The 16,432-nt window shown below is 36.2% G+C and overlaps 2 protein-coding genes across 2 annotated transcripts; one reads left to right on the top strand and one right to left on the bottom strand.

Moving 5' to 3' along the window:
* Positions 1–262: 262 nt before the first annotated feature.
* LOC104890538 (protein DOG1-like 3) lies at positions 263–4,230 on the top strand. Its single transcript, XM_057394425.1, is given in 3 exon segments — positions 263–960; positions 962–1,189; positions 3,835–4,230. Coding segments are annotated over 3 exon segments (894 nt in total). The 5' UTR covers positions 263–346; the 3' UTR covers positions 3,887–4,230.
* Positions 3,440–16,049, bottom strand: LOC104890539 (cyclin-dependent kinase E-1). Its single transcript, XM_010676064.4, has 16 exons — positions 15,625–16,049; positions 14,150–14,260; positions 13,641–13,744; positions 13,512–13,554; positions 13,313–13,411; positions 10,004–10,073; positions 9,735–9,829; positions 9,583–9,616; positions 9,427–9,511; positions 9,120–9,197; positions 7,963–8,010; positions 6,224–6,256; positions 5,980–6,088; positions 4,847–5,068; positions 4,532–4,609; positions 3,440–4,133 (listed from the first exon to the last, which is right to left on the bottom strand). The coding sequence occupies exons 1-15, from the start codon at positions 15,925–15,927 to the stop codon at positions 4,544–4,546; spliced, it is 1,500 nt and encodes a 499-aa protein (XP_010674366.2). The 5' UTR covers positions 15,928–16,049; the 3' UTR covers positions 3,440–4,133; positions 4,532–4,543.
* Positions 16,050–16,432: the final 383 nt, after the last annotated feature.

Below are 16,432 nucleotides of genomic sequence, written 5' to 3'. Positions count from 1 at the left end.
TTCTTGAGTGATCATAGCAAAATTATGACTACTGAAGTTCTGTTATGACCACTAAAGTCATCCGAAATCAAATAGATTTAAAATTATATGTTTTTCAACACACCCACCTCATTTTTTTTTCAAATCAAAAATATTATTTTTGATAAATACTTAGAATAATTTTATAAACTACCAAGAAAAATATTTCTTAAAAGAAGATAGGTACAAGGCAGAAGTATAACATGTGATGGTGTGATACACTACTTATTTTCTATATATACGTGAGATAAGCCATGCATGAAATGTACAACCAACTTATCAACTCTCTCATAACTATCCAACCAAAAGCTTAGTTAACATAATAAAAATGTCACCACCCACCTCCACCTACCCCATCTTAGACGAGTTAGACCCCAACGTTGAGCCTAAACAACCTTTCAAAGGAATATTCGACAATTGGCTCATACTCCAACAACGCACTTTAGAAAAACTAAAGTTCGCTGTAAAATTTCAACCTGACTCAACCCATTTAAACAACGAGTCATCGACTCGTAACCTCCGCCAACTCGTGCGGCGAGTCATGACTCAGTACGAAAAATACTACCAAGCCAAATCCGAGTCAGCAAAACACAACATCCTACAAATGATAACCCCAAAATGGCTATCTTGTCTAGAGGGTTCATTTCTTTGGATTGGTGGTTGGAGACCTAGCATGGCATTTCAGTTACTGTACTCAGTTTCCGGGTTACAACTCGAGAGTCGACTCAGTGAGTTGCTTGACGGGTTGAGAACGGGCGATTTAGGCGATCTTTCGCTGAGTCAACTCAACAAAGTCAACGAGTTGCAAAGTCAAACTATCAAGGAGGAGAGAGAGTTGACTGAGAACTTTGCTGCTCAACAAGAGACTGTGGCTGACTCTCCTATGGTTGTGCTGTCACATGCTGCTACTGAGTTGACTCGGGATCATGACTCGGTGGGAGTTGAGACTTGAGAGTGAAGAGGTTGGTCAACGAGTTGAGTCAACGCTGGGTGATAAAGAGGAGAAGTTGGAAGAGATATTTAAAAGGGCTGATGATCTACGGCTGAGAACGCTTAGAAATGTGGTGGATATTTTAGATCCAATCCAAGCCGTTTATTTCTTGATTGCTGCTGCTGAGCTTCATTTGAGGGTGCATGATTGGGGAGTCAAGAAAGATGATGGTGCACTTGGGTAATTATTAGCCTGTGTTGTGTTATAATATTTTATTACTTCGTCCATTTCTTAATAAGTGAAATATAGGAAAAGCGAAAATATTAAAAAATTGGAACTACAACAAAATAAGGTAATTTAAGAGGTCAAATGAAAAAGGTTATAGCTCTTTTACTTTTTAGTGGCATATTTTTAATCATAATAATATGTTTCTCGTCATTTCAAGCTTGAGATTACTTATTGTAACAATTCTATACAAGGAAAGTGTGTCACTCATGAAAAACGAAAGTAGTATTTTATTGGCATTTATGACATAGTTGTCGTATTCCTTTAATTTATTTTGTCATCTACGAAGTGTGATTTGCCTAGTTAGACTCCGTTCTTTTAAACTTATTTTCAGTTCATATTGTCTAAGTTAAAAAAAATGGGGCCTTAATCAGTTGTGGACATGATAGTTTCCCGCTTAAGGGGTAAATTTTGTAATAATAATAACTGCGAAAGTATCCAGTTGAAATGATCGAGTATCTGAGTATATGTTAAATAAAGTCATATGTGATATGTCATTATAAATATTGAATATTCAACCAGATGATACTTGCTGAAAGCAATATTTTGATAGTCTCATTCTTTACAATGTGAAGAAAAATGGTTGATAGGAATGACCGATTGAAGCTTTAACACCTTTAAGTCTTGAACTCATTTGGAGCGTTAAGTTAATATAACCCAAAAACTATAAGTTGTATACTCTTAGGGAGTATTTAGTTGGCGTATTTTTAATGAAATGGGTGACATTCATTCTATTATTTAATTTGACATATTTAGGGTAGAGTTTTATACCCAAGGATATTTATCTCCACTCCATCTCCCTAAAATCCTAATCTCCCCTCCCCCTTAAGTTTCTAACTCCATTCCCCTCAAGTTTCAAACCCTAAGTTATGTGGAAGGGAAAGAGAGGTTAAATCTTAAGATTCTTTGCCAGAGGAGAGAGAGGGTCTGAAATGGTGGGGAAGGTGGTGGGTTTCGGTTTTGTTAGAGGAGGAGGTGATGCGGCTGGTCGGATGGGGGAAAGAGGGTCTGGGAGGGTTCATGGGTCCTGGGTTACGATCGGCGGCAGGGGAGGAGGCCTCGGCGCTGGCGGAGAAGGTACTCCGACGCCGGAAGTGAAGGGGGAAGAGGGTGATGGTGGCTAGCAATGAAGGGGGAAGGGGTTGCTGGTGGCTAGCAGTGAAGAGTGAAGGGGTGATGGTGGCTAGGGGAGGAGAGGGGGTGGTAGGATGCGTGGTTATGGCGGGTGGGAAGTGTTTGATTTTTATAAATTTATGTCTTTTTTTTATATAAATATAGTTGGTACAATTATATGAAAATAAAAATTGGATGTAGAGTCCATTCCAAAAGTGAACCAAACAACAGAAATGGACATTGAATTCATTACAGGATTGAACCAAACAGTTTGAAACTGGTATGGAATTTTGGATCCATACTATCCTGATATGGACATACCATTCCATTCCAATTTAGTGAACCAAACATGCCCTTAGAGTTTCTGTGGAGCTATTAAGGGTGTGCAGCTTTAGACTGGGACCGAAATTCGAACCATATTGGACAGAATGTCCAGTGTCCATAAAAATTTATAATTATGAGTTTTTTATCCAGTTCGATCCACCCGGAATTTTCCTATCTATTTCTTTATTGCAAATAAAACCCACAAGCTAACTCACTACGACTAATAAAACAATATCAATGTATGATCACACCTCGAAAATTAATGTTGGGCAAATTTCAAATGTCCATCCTAGGACAAATACTTCAATGAGCAATAACCATATCAATTGTCGTTCAATATTGTCAGAATCACAGAGTTTTAGTGTAGCAATAAGATTGACCATAAAAAGTCAAAAATAAAAAAACATCAGCAAAATTAAGCATTAATAATACCAAACAACATAAGATTCTACTATAAGTAACTCAAGTATCAAAGTACCATGAAATAACATTTGATGCTTATTGTTAATTCTTTGGAAAGTTTATATCAAAACTATATGCAGAAATAACAATTTATAAATTTTACTAATAAATTAAAAAAATTAATCATCAAAGTTGTACGTTGAAAAACATAAAAGTTTGACTTTTACACCTATAAAATAAATAAGAAAGTATTATTAAACACCTATACGCTCCTCAAAAACGGAGTACAAGTAAATGATTTCAGTGGTGATCTAGGAAGGTTTTAAACACCAACTTGATAGATAGCTCATAGCAGAAAATGAGGGGTAACAAGTAAAACCTCTATTTTTCATATACTTACAAAGTGTTACATATTCTACTACAAAGTAAACATTATACAATATTAAAAAAAGGTTGCTACAACTTACCAATATAATAGTAAAACCTCCAAAATAGAAGGTATGACACAACATGAATAGGTGAACACAAGAATACAGACAGGCCCTCGAGCTGATTTATGTTCACTTTTCTTCTTAAACCAATCTTATACAAAAGAATTACACGTTTGTTTTTTTGGATCTACCCAAGTACCACAACGAGTGCGCCAATATCTTCATTTTTAAGGGTGAAAGGAGGTTTTAAGATCAATAATTCTATGCATATCAATTATCATTAATGATGTTACAATCTTCTAATTCCTTTTTGCCTATTTTTCTACATAGAAAGGGATTGAGCGGGCATGTACGTAGCGCAAACAAAAAACCGGCTGGCTGATACCAAAGCACTGGCTGATCTGCATGAGTTAAGAAGCCAGGCTACAGGAGTTGCCAAAACCGCCTTAACAACGATCAGCTGAATTCCCTGCGAGTCATACCCTGTTTCTCCAAATGCAGTCAGCCCATTCCAGGGCTAGGGCTGTCATCTCAACTTTGTCTCCAGGCATGCCATGAGTTCACGTTTCACATCATAAGTTACACCTTGAGAGACCGACTCTTTCATTTTGCAGAAAGCCAAACGAAATCTGCTCCACAGATGCAAGACAAGAATCTCAAATTTAAAACCACACCGCTCAAGGTTCTCTTACTACTTCCTCCTTCCATTCGATGTTTCCGTATGGAGTTTGGAAGAAAAAAAGAAAAAGTGGGTAAATGATAATAAAAGTGGGCTGGTGGGTTAATGGAGTAAGTGAGACCCATTAGGTGGGCCGTTTGTGGTTAAAAGGAAAAATTTGTAGGCCACAAAAAGGAACTATTCTGTTTGGAAACAGCAAATTGGTACAAACTAGAAAGAGGAGTGGGAAGTGGTACATCAAAATGAAACGGGGGGAGAACTTATTAGTGAGGTAGAAATACTCAATTTGCCATTGAAAACATTTTAAAGCTATGTTGGGCACAATTGCTCGTGAAATTTTTATCATACCTCTGACACGCCTCAAAATCTTCTGGATTTCTGCTGTGAAGTGTACCCAGGCAACATTCCAGGATCCTTTCTCCTCAGCTGCTCCAAAATGATAAATATATATTAGAACACATGTGATGTGAGCATTATGCAGCACTAACCCAACTGGTTAACGAGACCAGGGGAGAACTGCTTCCAAAAGAGAATGATATCGTTAATACGAAGGGGTATGCAAGACTTTCCTTTCTGTGCTAGTAACATTAGTAGTGCAAAGTAATATAATAACATGATAGTGATAAAAACACCGAAACAATAATACTGCCCGTAGAGCTGTACCTGCTGCTGTGGATGGGCTTGAGCCGACACACCACGTTGCATGGGGATGCCGCCAGGATTCAGTCCACCACCCATTCCAGCCTGAGAAGAGATGTTATAGGGTGGCATGCCTTGGGGCTGCACTCTTTGCATACCAACCATAGGCATTTGTCGAGGTACATTTCTATTTGGCACAATATGAGAACCTTGCATATTACCAGCAACTGCATTTGCAGGAGGACCCTGAAAGAAAAAACCCAACAGCAAATTACTTGCCTTATTAGTAAAACAGCCACCATTAATTTATCAGGACAAGTCGGGCAAAGAGATGGAGTGCATCTAAGCATGCTAAAACGGGGTCCTTAATCAGCAGAAGGCACCCAAAGAGCTCCTTTCTTTGCATATAACAGGATTTTCATCCTAGCAGGAAACATGACAAGGCCTCAAGATTTTAGATAGGTTCAATGGTCCTCCAAAAGTCATGTTCTCAAGTCTTGGGACTGCTTCGAGTCTCACAGGAGAAGGAAAATACAAGCAAACGGATTAGTAGCATTACGCCAAAACCCCTCCCCCCCCCCCCCCCCAGTCACCCCTACGGATAAATAAATAATGGAAACAATATTCTCTCCATCTGGTGTTCTGCACATTCGCCAATGACAAGTGGGTCTAAGTTTAGATTAAATTATACCCTACCATACAGATCGAAACTTCTTCAAAATTTTAAAGAAAGTGATCCTTCATTTAACACAATGAGAAATCAAAGTAATCAAATCTTGCTCTCCAACATATAAACTATAAATCTCATAATTACTAATATTCTCCGTCTATTATCCGCGTCTTTATACGCCATGGGCTCGTATATCCATGTCATTCAAAGTTGTTAGCCATCAATTCCTGCCTTTCCTTCTCTACAAAAAATACTTCCTCATACCTCACCTCCCTTTTCCCAAAAGAAAGTAAAGTCTTAAAGTGACATTCCCTTACAAAGTAGGGCATATAATTTGGCATGAAGAAACTTCAAGGAAGGGGGGAAATGAATAGGAACAGCCGTAGAAACCCATCTTAAACCACTTATGATCCAAAAAGACAAATCTAGAAATGTACATCACTGTGTATGTTCACCAGTCCAGCTTCAAGCACATTAGTATTTGTACCTGTGGAGGAGGTTGAATGCTTGTTGTTCCTTCAAAATGAGTATTACTGTCCACTGGTCGTGCAGGATAATTGACAGCTTTATCTTCAGGTCGAGAAGGTATAAATGCACTGAAAAGGTCTTAAAATGGTTAAAATCATGTAAACTGTTGCAAAATGTCAAAATGTCAAAATGTCAAAATGCCCAGGCCAACATCAGCATACAACTTCAGCTCAGTAAGTAGGATCAAAGTGCAGGGAACTTACTTGCGACCTGGCAAAGGCTCCATCTTGAAGTACCTGATGGGCAAGGTGGAAATAAAAATTAAAACCCAAAAGAAAACCCTGTCCTGAATGATGGGACTTCATTGATTTTCTTAACACATTAAACAACAATTAGTAACTACTAAAAGTAAAATATTGTTACTAGTAAACTGGAACTGGCAGTTAGCAGTTAGCACTGTCAGCTTATGTAAAATCCACGAATAAATAGATTCAACTACAGACCAGAAAAAGTTGAAAGATAGACCAATCATGCTGATTGCTGCGGCAGAAGGAAGCAAATGGTATGACGGATCAAGAAAGAGATAGTCCCAAAAGTGCAAGCCAGTCATGATATTTCTGGAACATGCCAGTAGACTAGCAGCAAAGAATCTGGACACAAGTAGCCATGACACATGCTCCTCAATATTGTGTCAACTACAGATTGTTGTAATCTCATCATTATCCCCACTTCTATCATACTTGTAATGTAGGTCAACATGACATTGTAATCCATCAGATTGTGCATATCTGACCCAACTTGATATCCCTTTTCAAAGATATGAAAAACCTAAACTGGAAAATCATAGTTTCAAGCTTGCCTTTAGGTTAGAAGTTCAGTGAAGTATCCGAAGTTTTTGGAGTTGTTACAGTTAAGTGATGCAAGTAAAAACCGAAATTTCAAAAACTACTCTTCGTGAAATATGAGTCAAACTCCAATTGACATACTATCCGTAATCAAATGACTCTGGCAGGGACCTGATTAGACTCATAGAGCATACACGAGCGAAATTGACCCAAGCCAAGTCTTTGCATACTCCTTCCCCCCCCCCCCCCCTCTTGCTTGCCGTTGTTTTAGATCACAGCCCCCTCGGATATGTTTAATGGATCTAAATTTCCACAGTGTCACTCTCCTCGCTTCCTTGCCCTTTCTCTATATCCCAGCCCCCTAGGTTTTATTTATTCAGTCTTCAGATTCACAGTGCAGCCAACCATTGCTTCCTGAGACTAATCTAAAACTGCCATTACTTCCCTAGAAAACCCAGCAAAACCCAAGATTTCCAATGAAAAGGGCCATCTGCTTGAAGAGTCACTTTAAGAATTTTAAGAAATCCTGAACCGCAATTTCCTTATTAGCAAACCCCCCCCCCCCTCCCCTCTTCCTAAAACAACCAATATTCAGGTTTATTATTGTGGTATGTCTTACAGAGTGTAGAACCAAGCAATTGAGTAATTCACTATTTCAGCATGCACAGACACAGATGAGAAGGGGAAGAGGAACAAATAGAACAGAGAAAGAAGAATGGCAAAGGGGAGAAGAGAAGAAGTGCAGGCAAAGGCAAACATGTCCTGATAACTGGTGGCTGATAAATTGGTACCATTGAGGATGGACCTCCCAGACCCCAGCTATCCTGCCTAGTGGGCCAAAGAAAGGAAGGGAAAAAGAGAAAGGAAAGGCACATGAGCAGCAAAGAAGTCTTTTATTATCAGGTTAGGGGTACAGCACATTCTCTCTCCTCGAAAATGGAGAAGCCTTGAATTTTTGGGTGTTGCCCATCAATTCAGGATGCTGTAGATATGGGAGAGGTGCCCGAATGGAAATTTTTGCAGTGCACAACACATGAACTGTTTGAAGCATTATAAGTCGATAACTAAATACAAACAAGATAGCATGACTACATTCTAGTCTTGATTAAAATAAAAGAGACAAGCAAAAATTTATCTGGAAAGATTTGAAGTCCTACTCATGTTCAAGCGCTTGTGCAGCTGTTAGTCGCTTACGAGGATCATATCTGCACAAATTTCAAGGTTGAAAAGAATTTCAAAATCAATAGCGCAAAAAATTAAGACCATACCATGAAAATGAAAAGAAAAAAAAATCCAGCAACATACTTCCTTCGTTTTTTAAAATACATGCAACATTTCCCCTTTTTGGATGTCCCAAAATACATGCAACATTTCACTTTATGGCAAGCTTCTATCATTTTCTTTCTCCTTAATCACACGGGTCCTGTCCCCCCCCCCCCTTCTCTCCTAGGTAATTTGTGCCAATTGAGAAATTTTACATGTATTTGAAAAAGGAGGAAGCATAATTATTCTCAGAATTATGATGATTCCCTAAAAATCAAGAATATTAAAAATACAATTAAAATAAAATTTGAAACCCCTCCCCCCAGACAAATTTAAAAAAATAGAAACTAAAATACTGAGCTATATGGTATGTAAATACTCTATCTTCTTTCAATTGGGGAACTTGACTTTTGCACTGTTTATATACTAGCCTTGCCAGCACTTTTTTTTAATAGTATACAAAAACAAATTTAGTATTTAAGATGTTGGATGCATCTCAATGTACAATTTCAAAATGGAGTATCAACTTATTATTTCGAACTGTAAATGGTCAAAGGTGAGCACAGAGGTTCAGACACATGAGCAGAGTAAACGACCGCTCAGGGCGCCCAATTTTAAAGGGCCCCACCTATATTTTATTTTCTTACTTTTTTGATTCTTTGAGTTTAGATGGAAAATACATTTGTTAATCCAAAATTTTTGCTTCTAATCTCTGTACTTTTTTTATATATTTTATATCATTGGTATATCTTTACTATATAGTATTTCATTAAATCTAAGTTGTCTCCTTGCTAAAAATGAAAATAACATTGAAGTGTTTAAGAAAGTTATTTCATATTTCAACCATTTTAAATAAAGAAATTTAATTAGTTATTAATATAAGAGATTAGAGATCCGTTTTATATCCATATAGGTCCCATGTTTAATGAATGGCACAGGGCCCCTAAATTGTCTAAGACGTGCCTGAAGGTGAGCATTGAAGAACATGAAAAAAGTGCTATTTTGCTCAGGAAACCCAACAGCCAAAAGAATTTGCAGTAGCAGTGCTTACTCGAGCATTTTAGAGAGTAGATCATATGCAGGAGTTTTGGGAGAAAGATGGACAACACTATAGAGCCCAGGATTATCACTGCAGCAAACATTAGATTAAAAAGGGTTAACATGTAACAATTTAGCAGATAGTAAACAAGTATGTGGGTTAAATCATGTGATCACCAAAAACACAATGACACCTAAAACAGGAAAAGATTAAATGAACTGTTTTCGTCCGGCCTGTTCGCTATTGCCACTTGCTGCTAAAAACAGAAACAAGTTACAAACATCTTAGAAGGCAGAGAAGAAAGTGCAAGTCCACTCACTACTTATGCCCTTGAATATGTTGGGAATCTTGTTGCCAATGCGGGAGGTTTACAAGTATAGGCCACTTTTCCGGTGTAGGATGACCTGAAGTAGAAGGATTTGTTTACTATAGAGATCCCAGGAAGGAAAATAGCAGCTCATTCTAGCTCACTTACCTAAGACTTTAAATATTTTGTCGAGTTGATCCAGCTGTGAAAATTGACATCAATATTTCAAAGCAGCATCAATAGAGTACACCATTATGATAACAGCGCAGAAAAATTATATAAAAACCATTAGGAAAACCACAGTGAAACCCTTCGAGTACCTGAAAGTGATTTGGTGTGCCTTTCACTTCTGCACCTTGAAACAATGGTTTCAAAGTCAGAAGCTCCGCAAATATACATCCAACAGCCCACATATCTAATGCATACAAAAACATTGATCATCAGCTCCTTATCAGTGAAAAGGAGAAGGCAGAATTAAAAAAAGAATTAGCGGAAACTGAAATCTAACGTGATTTGCGATGCCAATTAAACAGTGGGGAAAAATAAGTTAATTCTCTTAATTGAGGTTAAGACAGGATTCAAAGGATACCAACAGCACTAGTGTAGTGTTTCGCCCCAAGCAGCAGCTCAGGAGCTCGATACCAAATTGTCACCACAACCTACAAGCAGGGCTCAAATTGTGAAAACTTATTCACAGCTTAAACCGCTTAAAATGACTATGAAGTAACCAACAGAACACAAAACCATATCAACAAAAAAAAAAAACACTTGAAGGATTCCAAGTGAAATTTCTATAAAATGCCATTTATGATGCACCAAGACAACTTTACCTATCTATTTTAATAAAAGTTGCAAACAGAACGTAGCATCTCTTAAATTCCACTCATCAAATAAACAGACAATTGGACACTTCTTGTCTAACTGGCAATACATCTTCCAAATTTACTACACAAAAATATCATAAAACAAAAAAAATCATTCTCATTTAGTCAGGATCGCACATTTGTTGTTGGCGACCCATAATTCCAACTCACAAGTCCCAGGTTGCCCAGACATCCACTATTCCGGTTTACAAAACCATTACTAAAAGGGATCAGTCATCCACATCGAATGTGGTCTAGTAATTACTTCCTCCATCCTTTATTAGTCACTACATGTGGTTTCAGCACGCATATTAAAGCAATAGAAAGAGTAGATACATCATACATGTGCGAGACATGTGGGGGACATGTGAGACAAATGGTCCACAATACCCAAGTTCAAAAGTAGCTATTGGAGAGAGAAAAGTTACTCAAAATCAGTATGTAGTGAATTAATAATACTCCATAAAAGGGAAATGTAGTGATAAATAAAGAGCGGAAGAAGTAATTATTAACTAGGACTGAAGTGTTGTACCAATGTGTAAAGAGTAAATTGAGTTATTCAAATATTATTATGGAATTATTAACACAATGACACATTTCCTCTTTCTTATATATATGTAGTGACCCTTTTTTTCTGGTAAGAAGCAAGTTAGTTTTGCTCTGAATACCGAGTGACTAAAAGTGAATTGACAATCAGATCAATAACCAATCGGAGGTCGCTCACTGATCAGCTGATTCCACCAGCCCCCAATTCTAAAATTAGATCTTTACTCTTTAGTATGTTGTCAAGCAAACCTTGTAATAAATACCATACAATCACCTGGGACTCTGGGAGTGTCACTAGTTTCATCTAGGATATTCCCTTACCTACAATATTAGAATGAAAATCTGTTACCAATTGTCACCTGCTACACCAACAAATCACCAACATCCTATCACCTAAGAAGTAAATGAATGACGAATCATGTGACTATTACACCTTGTCCCCCTCTCTCTCTCTCTCCCTCTCTCTTTCTCCCCCTCTCCCTCCCTCCCTCCCTCCCTCCCTCCCTCCTACCATACTATCACCTGGGACTCTGGGAGTGTCACTAGTTTCACCTAGGATATTCCCTTATCTAAAATATTAAATGAAAATCAGTTACCAAACATCACCTGCTACACCAACATCCTATCACCTAAGAAGTGCATGAATGACGAATCATGTGACTATTACACCTTGTCCCTCCCCCGCTCTCCCCCCTCTCTCCCCCCTCCCTCCCTCTCTCACTCTCACTCTCTCAATCACACACACAAATAAACATATAAATATATTTTAAGTAGATTCAGTCCAATTGCTTAGGAAATACCATAAATAGGCACTTAGGCTCTGTTCCTTTGGACTCAATAAATAGAAATTCATTTCAGATCAAATCATTTCAGACCATTTCAGTTTAGTTCAGCGAGACTTATTCATTTCAGTTAAATTCAATTCAGACTACAACCTATTTTTATTATTATTATTATTATTATTATTATTATTATTATTATTATTATTTATATTATTATTATTATTATTAAAACTATTATTATTATTCTATTACTATTATTCTATTACTATTATTATTACTACTATTATTATCAATATTATTATTATATTCTTATCATTATATTATTATTATTGTTATTAAGATTTTTGGCAATATCACTTTAAAGCTTTTTGGAGGGTACTTTTCAACCCATTGAATATATAATAAGGGGGACATATAACGAGAGAGAAGGAGGAATTATAAATATACCTGGAGAAAGAAATCGGTAGAAGTCACTGCTTGATTCCCAAACAACTTGTAAATATATATATATATATATATATATATATATATATATATATAGAGAGAGAGAGAGAGAGAGTTGAGTTCATATGAGAATGCATACTTATATGAGAAATGAGAATGAATTTTATACGCTATAACTCTTATGAATAAGTGACGTAACTCTAATGAAAAAGTGATTTAACGCCAAAAACAAAATATTTGAAAAAAAAAATTCAAAAAAAAAATTTTTTAATTTTGAATTCAAAAGTTTTTAGAGGGATATAACTCTAATGAATAAGTGTTGTAACTTTAAACCAATCGTGTGGTTGAGATTCATTCTCTCATTTCTCATGTAAGGAGCATTTGCATGTGATCTTGCCCCTCTCTCTCTCTCTCTCTATATATATATATACACACACATATATACATATATATAGCGTTATTTTTGGGAGACAAACAAAACCTAAAATATCATGGGAAAAAGAAGCAATAGCACTGTGAGATTTTCAAGCAATATTATAGCATATTCTGGTAAAATCCCAAATTCATCAATAAAAAGTGGGATTTTTTTCGAAAATATTATTCAAATTTCAACGTTTCTTGATTGAAGAAGTCTTCCCTGATTGTAGCAATATTTTTAAAGAAAATATATGTCAAATATAGTTTTGTAAATATAGGAGTCGTCAAATATATGTAAATATAGTTTTGTATTTTGTAAATTAGGCAAGTCAATATTTTGTTGCTTTGAATTAGGAGTCATGCATGCTACTGTTACTATTCTACAGTATTAGGCGTGAAACATGCTATTGTTTTGGCAAATAGCAATCTTGGAGGAATATATTATATTAATAATATTATTACTTCATATCATTATTATTCTACTTGTTATTATTAATATTACTCAATTCATAAGAATATTGTTATTACGCATATTATTAGTATTAATATTATTAATATTATCATTATCATTAATATTATTAATTATTATCATTATCAATGATGATAAAAATATTACTCTACTTGTAATTATTAATAATACTCAATTCAGTTCACTTCAGTTCAGACTTATTCATTTCATTTCAGTTCAGACTTATTCATTTCAGTTCAGTTGAGTTCATACTAATTCGGTCCAAAAGAACAGAGCCTTAATCAACTATGAAGAACCTATAGGAGCATGAAGATAAGAAAGGTTAAAAAGGATTATGTGAACAAAGTAAAGCAAGTCGGAAACCACTAGCCCATTACCCCATTGTCAGCCAATGCCTTTAAAGGAGCTTGGTATACTCTTGCTAATCCAAAATCAGCAATTTTCACAACACCCTGCTCCTCACCGTCGCCCATAACCTTCAAAACAATTCCAAAAGATATTGATATAAACGCATGAGAAGTACAGGACCTCATTAATTCAGCGATAGCACCACATGAACAGAATGCATAACTATACCAAGATGTTCGATGGTTTAAGATCTCTATGTATAATCCAATTACTGCAGCCAAGAAAACAACAAAAGTGAGCAGTTGGTAGAAACAGAATATTCATATATAATTTCACCTTTCCAACTGCTGATCATACCTGTGTAGATAATTTAGCCCATTTAGCAGCTGCCATAGCAGTGATTTAACTGTGTACTGATTGATAGGCTGATTCACTTTATCTCTGTGATACCTAATGATCTCCTGTCAAGCCCAACATGAAAGAAAATATAGACAAAGTAATATGGTCAATCCTACTCGTAAACAATAGAACAGATACTCTGATACATATATATCCAATGAAACTGGAAAGTGACGGTACAAGGTGAGTTCACGCTTAAAAATATATATATATAAAAAGAGATCTTTATTTCAAAATTAAGTTGACATACACCAGATCGGATCACCTAAGATTAAGCTCTCATTGCCTTTAAAGTAGGTTTCCTTATCTACTTTTCATAGACGATTGCCCACCAACTCACCTCTTTTTCTATCCTTAAGACTTGTGCTAAAAGTGAATAGGGGGGGGGGGGGTTAATATTGAGACAAAGAGCTAAGAAAACAAAAATCATCAGAGTTTTCAACTGATACAAGGGATGGGATACTCACATATAGATCATGCTCAGCATAATCAAAGGCCAAATATAATGACATGTCTGCAGGATTGATGTGTACATTCACGAGCTTAACCACGTTCTCATGGGAAATCTCTCGTAGCAACTGCATTTAAGAGAATGAGATCAAACTAACAAGAGATGCAGTAATCTTACACACACAAGATTCCCTACAATGTTCCAACACTTTTAACAAAGATCCTGTTAGGATCAAAGTAGTCCACAATAATCTTACGTAATACAAAAGAAAGAAAAAGAAAAGGCAGATTAAGCTAAGCAAGAATTAGTTCAGACTAGGAAGCAGTCCATTTGCTACTCAGCTTACTCAAGAAGACAGCGAAACAAAATCATAAAACACTATAGCTTGATGCTGTAAACCCCAGGATACTACTCATTCAACATATGACAGAAATAAGTTGTAGGACTCAAGTCACCAATGTATTAGAGGCAAAGAAACATATAGTGAAGATATGACCTAGCCCTCCCTACTTCTTGACATAACTCTGGAAAGCCAACTTCCCCATAAGAAAAAGTTCAGCTGCTGAAATTCTTCTACTGATAGATAAGACTACCCAGCACCCACCATGGTAACATCACAAGTGCCAAGAAAAACGTGAAAATACGTAAACGCATGTAAAGCAGCAGCAATAATCTAGTTTTGATAGATTAGCAGGGCCTAAAGGGTTCCAAATGTAATAATTTCCACCACAGCGTACAGAGGTAAAACGACTGTTTCAAAAGGAGAAGACATAAGAGCCAAAAATCATCAATGATCATGAAACTAAAGATGTTAAACCCCACTACCCTTCTCCAAAAGTTGGTGGCAATGAAAGCATATACTAATAGACACTCTTCTCCAACACCAAGAACCTCGAAATGGAGCAAAAAAACTATACCATTTAACCAAACGTTCAGATAAACATCAACTTTCTCCCTATAATTATACAAAACATGTTCCTATTTAAAAACAAATCACCATGTCCCATTGATGATAGACACAGGAAAACCATACACCCGGTACCGATATCAGCCACTAAAACTTCCTAACAATGAATTCTGCTACAATATGAGAAATTTTACACATTCACATTGAACCCTCAAAAACAAATACTCTTCCTTCCAACTTCCAAGTTGCAACTACCCCCCAAAAAAAACTTCCAAACTAAAAAAAGAAAAATCCAATTATCCAATTCAGCATTAGAAACCCTAATCTTAAATTCATTTCTGAAACTACCCTAATTCTGAATTCCTTTGCTGAAAATACCCTAATTCTAAATTTTCTTTTCTGAAACTACCCTAATTCTGAATTATCAACTATCAGAACACCCAAGAAAAACAATCTTTTATTGGGCAACACAAAAAACCCAACTAATCATATAAATCCATCAACAATCCACCAAATTAAACAACGTTGACAACAAACAAAACCCAAAAACAAAAAAGAAAGAGAGAGAAAAAAACTATTCAAACCATGATTTCACGAATTGCAGTAGGGGAAACACCATCACCATCTTTAGATTGCTTAAACTTCTTGATAGCGATAGATTTACCACGATGAATAGAAGGAGGTTTAACGCGAGCTAAGAAAACGAGACCATAAGTTCCTTCACCAATTTTGCCGATTAGATCGTACTGTTGAAGCCATTCTGGTTTGTTGCTGGTGTTGTTGGTGTGTTGATGATGATGTTGTTGTTGTTGATGATGATGGTGTTGTTGTTGTTGTTGTTGTTGGAGATGATGGTTGCCCAACATCCCTCCACCTCTGTTGCTCATTTGTGATGTTGTGGGTGTGCTACCATTCCCCAAATTTCAATCTTTTTCTCTCTATAATTGTTCTATTTGCGTCTATTTTTCCCTCTTCTTTTTTAGTCCACGTTACTCTCCACCTTCCTCTCTACTCTAGTCTATTTTTTCTGGTCACGTCTAGTATGGGGCACGGGCATATCACTTATTTACTCGATGTTTCGTAAAGAGAGATTTTAAATAGTTTTTCGAGATAAAAAAACTATTTTTAAGAAAATTTAAGTGGAAGAGCTCTTTGATATTAGAGGTTTGAGAATGAAAGAGAAAATTGCATTTATAACCTAAAATTTTCTAAAATTACTACCCTTGCCTATGTATCCCTAAACCTAATATATTTAGTCAATGTCCTTATTGGTCATTTTACACAATCAATTAACAATCATTATCAGTTATTTACTAAAGACATTTATACAAACAACTAATACAAACAACTAGCCAACTCAGTTAATAGTTAATACAATTAACTAACAGTTAT

Source organism: Beta vulgaris, chromosome 4, assembly GCF_026745355.1.
Source record: "Beta vulgaris subsp. vulgaris cultivar EL10 chromosome 4, EL10.2, whole genome shotgun sequence".
NCBI classification, from domain to species: Eukaryota; Viridiplantae; Streptophyta; class Magnoliopsida; order Caryophyllales; family Amaranthaceae; genus Beta; species Beta vulgaris.
This window is presented reverse-complemented; position numbering and strand designations above follow the sequence as displayed.